Source organism: Austrofundulus limnaeus, unplaced genomic scaffold, assembly GCF_001266775.1.
Source record: "Austrofundulus limnaeus strain Quisiro unplaced genomic scaffold, Austrofundulus_limnaeus-1.0 Scaffold1364, whole genome shotgun sequence".
NCBI classification, from domain to species: Eukaryota; Metazoa; Chordata; class Actinopteri; order Cyprinodontiformes; family Rivulidae; genus Austrofundulus; species Austrofundulus limnaeus.
In genome coordinates this window covers 14032-16760 of record NW_013953766.1, presented here as the reverse complement: position 1 = coordinate 16760, position 2729 = coordinate 14032, and the positions used below count along the sequence as shown (strand labels likewise).

At 44.0% G+C, this 2729-nt stretch overlaps 1 protein-coding gene across 1 annotated transcript in view; it reads right to left on the bottom strand.

The window, feature by feature from the left end:
• The window catches only part of hdac3 (histone deacetylase 3), a gene marked incomplete in the record, with an annotated part of 27306 nt that overhangs the window by 13327 nt on the left and 11250 nt on the right, over positions 1-2729 (bottom strand). Inside the window, 3 exon segments of the mRNA XM_014032011.1 lie at positions 1411-1500; positions 2420-2484; positions 2595-2668. Coding sequence (XP_013887465.1) covers positions 1411-1500; positions 2420-2484; positions 2595-2668 — 229 coding nt within the window.

Genomic DNA, 2729 nt, shown 5'->3' with positions numbered 1-2729 from the left:
CTTTCTCTCTGTCTCTCTGTCTCACTCCTTCTCTCTCTCTCTCTTTCTCTCTGTCTCTCTGTCTCACTCCTTCTCTCTCTCTTTCTCTCTGTCTCTCTCTCTCTCTCTCTCTCTGTCTCTGTCTCTGTCTCCCTCTGTCTCTCTGTCTCACTCCGTCTCTCTCTCTCTCCCTCCCTCCCTCCGCAGCGAAATCCAGGCTCTAGTGCTCCCAACACTTCAGCAGCCGCGTTCTGCTTTGAAACATTTCTTTAGGAACGAGCTCTCACGCTAAAGCGAGAGTTCGCTCCTCCCACACTAAGTAAACAGGAGGGGAGGGGTCAGCTGAGCTCCTGTGCAGCGGAGCACAGAGAGGGAGAGAGACGAAGTAAAAAAACAAGCAGGAAAATGAAACTTATCGCCGTCTTTTTTTTACCGACCTCAAAAAAAGTTATCGTGCAATTAATTGATTTATTGTCTATCGCGACAGGCCTACTTTTAACAACTCCGTTCTTTCCCCCTCGCCTCAGGTCAAGAAACTAGGTGTCATCCTTGACACCACGTTTTCTTTCAAATCCCACATTTACAACGTGACTCAATCTGCATACTTTCATCTCCACAACATTAACCGTCTCCGTCCTTCACTCACCCCCCGCTCCACTGCCATCCTTGTACACAGCCTAGTAACATCCAGGATCGACTACTGCAACTCCCTACAGTTTGGCCTCCCCAATAAATCCCTTCACAAACTACAGATGGTTCAGAACTCAGCAGCCCGTGTAATCACTCAAACCTCATCCTCTGCCCACATCACTCCAGTCCTACAACAGCTCCATTGGCTCCCAGTTAAATCCTGCATCATCTTTAAAATTCTCCTACACACCTTCAAAGCTATCCACAATCTTTCCCCTCCTTACCTGTCTGACCTCCTGAACATCTCCGCACCCTCCTGCTCTCTAAGATCTGCCTCCTCCCTCCAACTCTCAGTACTCCCTGCACGCCTCAGCACCATGGGGAGCAGAGCTTTCAGCCACTCTGCTCCGCAGCTCTGGAACTCACGTCCCCATGGATTACGCAATACAACCTCTCTCTCCCTGTTTAAGACTGGCCTGAAGACACGTTTTCAAATTAGCCTACAACTGTTAACTCCAATCTTCAAAATATGTCTGTTTTTGTTGTCCACACTTCGATGTTTCTCCCCCACAACCTTATTGTTCAATTTGTTTGCATTATTGTATTTTATTATATGACTGTTCTGTACTCCGCATTTCTGTTTCTCACACACTACCTTTATCATTATATGTATCTACAGTTTTTTTTTTCATTTTAATTTTTTTCTATTGTACAGCGTCCTTGGGTATCCTGAAAGAAACTTTATAGTAAAGTTAGACTGTTTTAGACTTTTAGTCCTTTTGTTCTGAGCGTCATACTTACCAGCAACGAGCTACATTCCTCACAGTGTATCCTCCCCCTCCGAGAACCAACAGAGGGATCTTAAAGCTCTTTACAAACTCTACACACTCACTGAAAAGCACACACACACATGACAGAAGTTACAGATCAGTGATGCCATATGAAGCTTGTTTAAAAAAAACAACAACAAATTTTTGGAAGTTTTAACAAAGAACCCTTTGGTGCCATCTTGTGGTCAAAAGTATAAACAGCAGCTTAAAACCACAGCTGCATTGTGGTTGTTCATTAGCTGCTCATGATCATCATCATTAGACATTTCCGTCACTGTGATGCTTTGAACATGTATTTTATGTACGTGAAAAAATTTACTTGGTTATTTGATGAATAAATTTGTTTCATTGTGTGCCATGGCATGTTTCTCTTTTGCTCTGACTTCTTAACATTTGTAAACATAACAGAATAAAGTGATCTCAGACTACTGTCATATGTTGACATGTTGTGGGGTAGGTTTAGGACCAAGGTGTGAATTTAGATTAGGTTAATTTTAGGGTAAATTGTCAGGGTTAGCAACAAAATTTCCAAAAAATGAATGGAAGACAATGGAAAGTTCCCACAAGGATAGAGAGACATAGTAGGAATGTATGTGGGTTCGGCTTTGGTGACATTTGGGGGCAATTTTAAGACAAAAATCCTACATTTGGGGACAACTGGTGCATTTGGGGACAAAAGTCGCGTCCCTGTTTGGTTTAAATGCCATTGGTGGGTTGGGGGTTGGGTTTAGGACCAAGGTGTGAATTGAGTTTAGGTTAGTTTTTGAGTCAGGTATGTACCTGTGAGGTTAGCCTTAGGGTTTGTGGTCAGGGTTAGGCTGTAGAAATGTAATAGAAGTCAATGGAATGTCCCCAATTGGATAGCTGTGCAAACTTGTGTGTTTGTGTGTGTGTGTGTGTGTGTGTGTTGAATCGAATGAAATCAGATGAATGTTTTAAAATCTGCCACACAGGAGATTATAAAAGGATGCTGGCCTCACCCGTGTCCTCGTATGCTGAGATTAAAACAGCCCAGTCTGTCACAGCCCAGAGAATCTGCTCCACACTGCAAACACACACACACACACACACAGACACAGACAGACACACACACAATGATACATCACCTAAATCAGCAGCGGCTGCATCAAACAGCAGTCAGATAAGTTGACTGACCTGCAGGACGATGCAGGTCGGCTGGTAGAAATCCACCACCTGCTTGATAACGGGCTGGAACAGCTGCCTGTAGCCTGACACACACACACACACACACACACACACACACACACACACACACACACACACGCACAC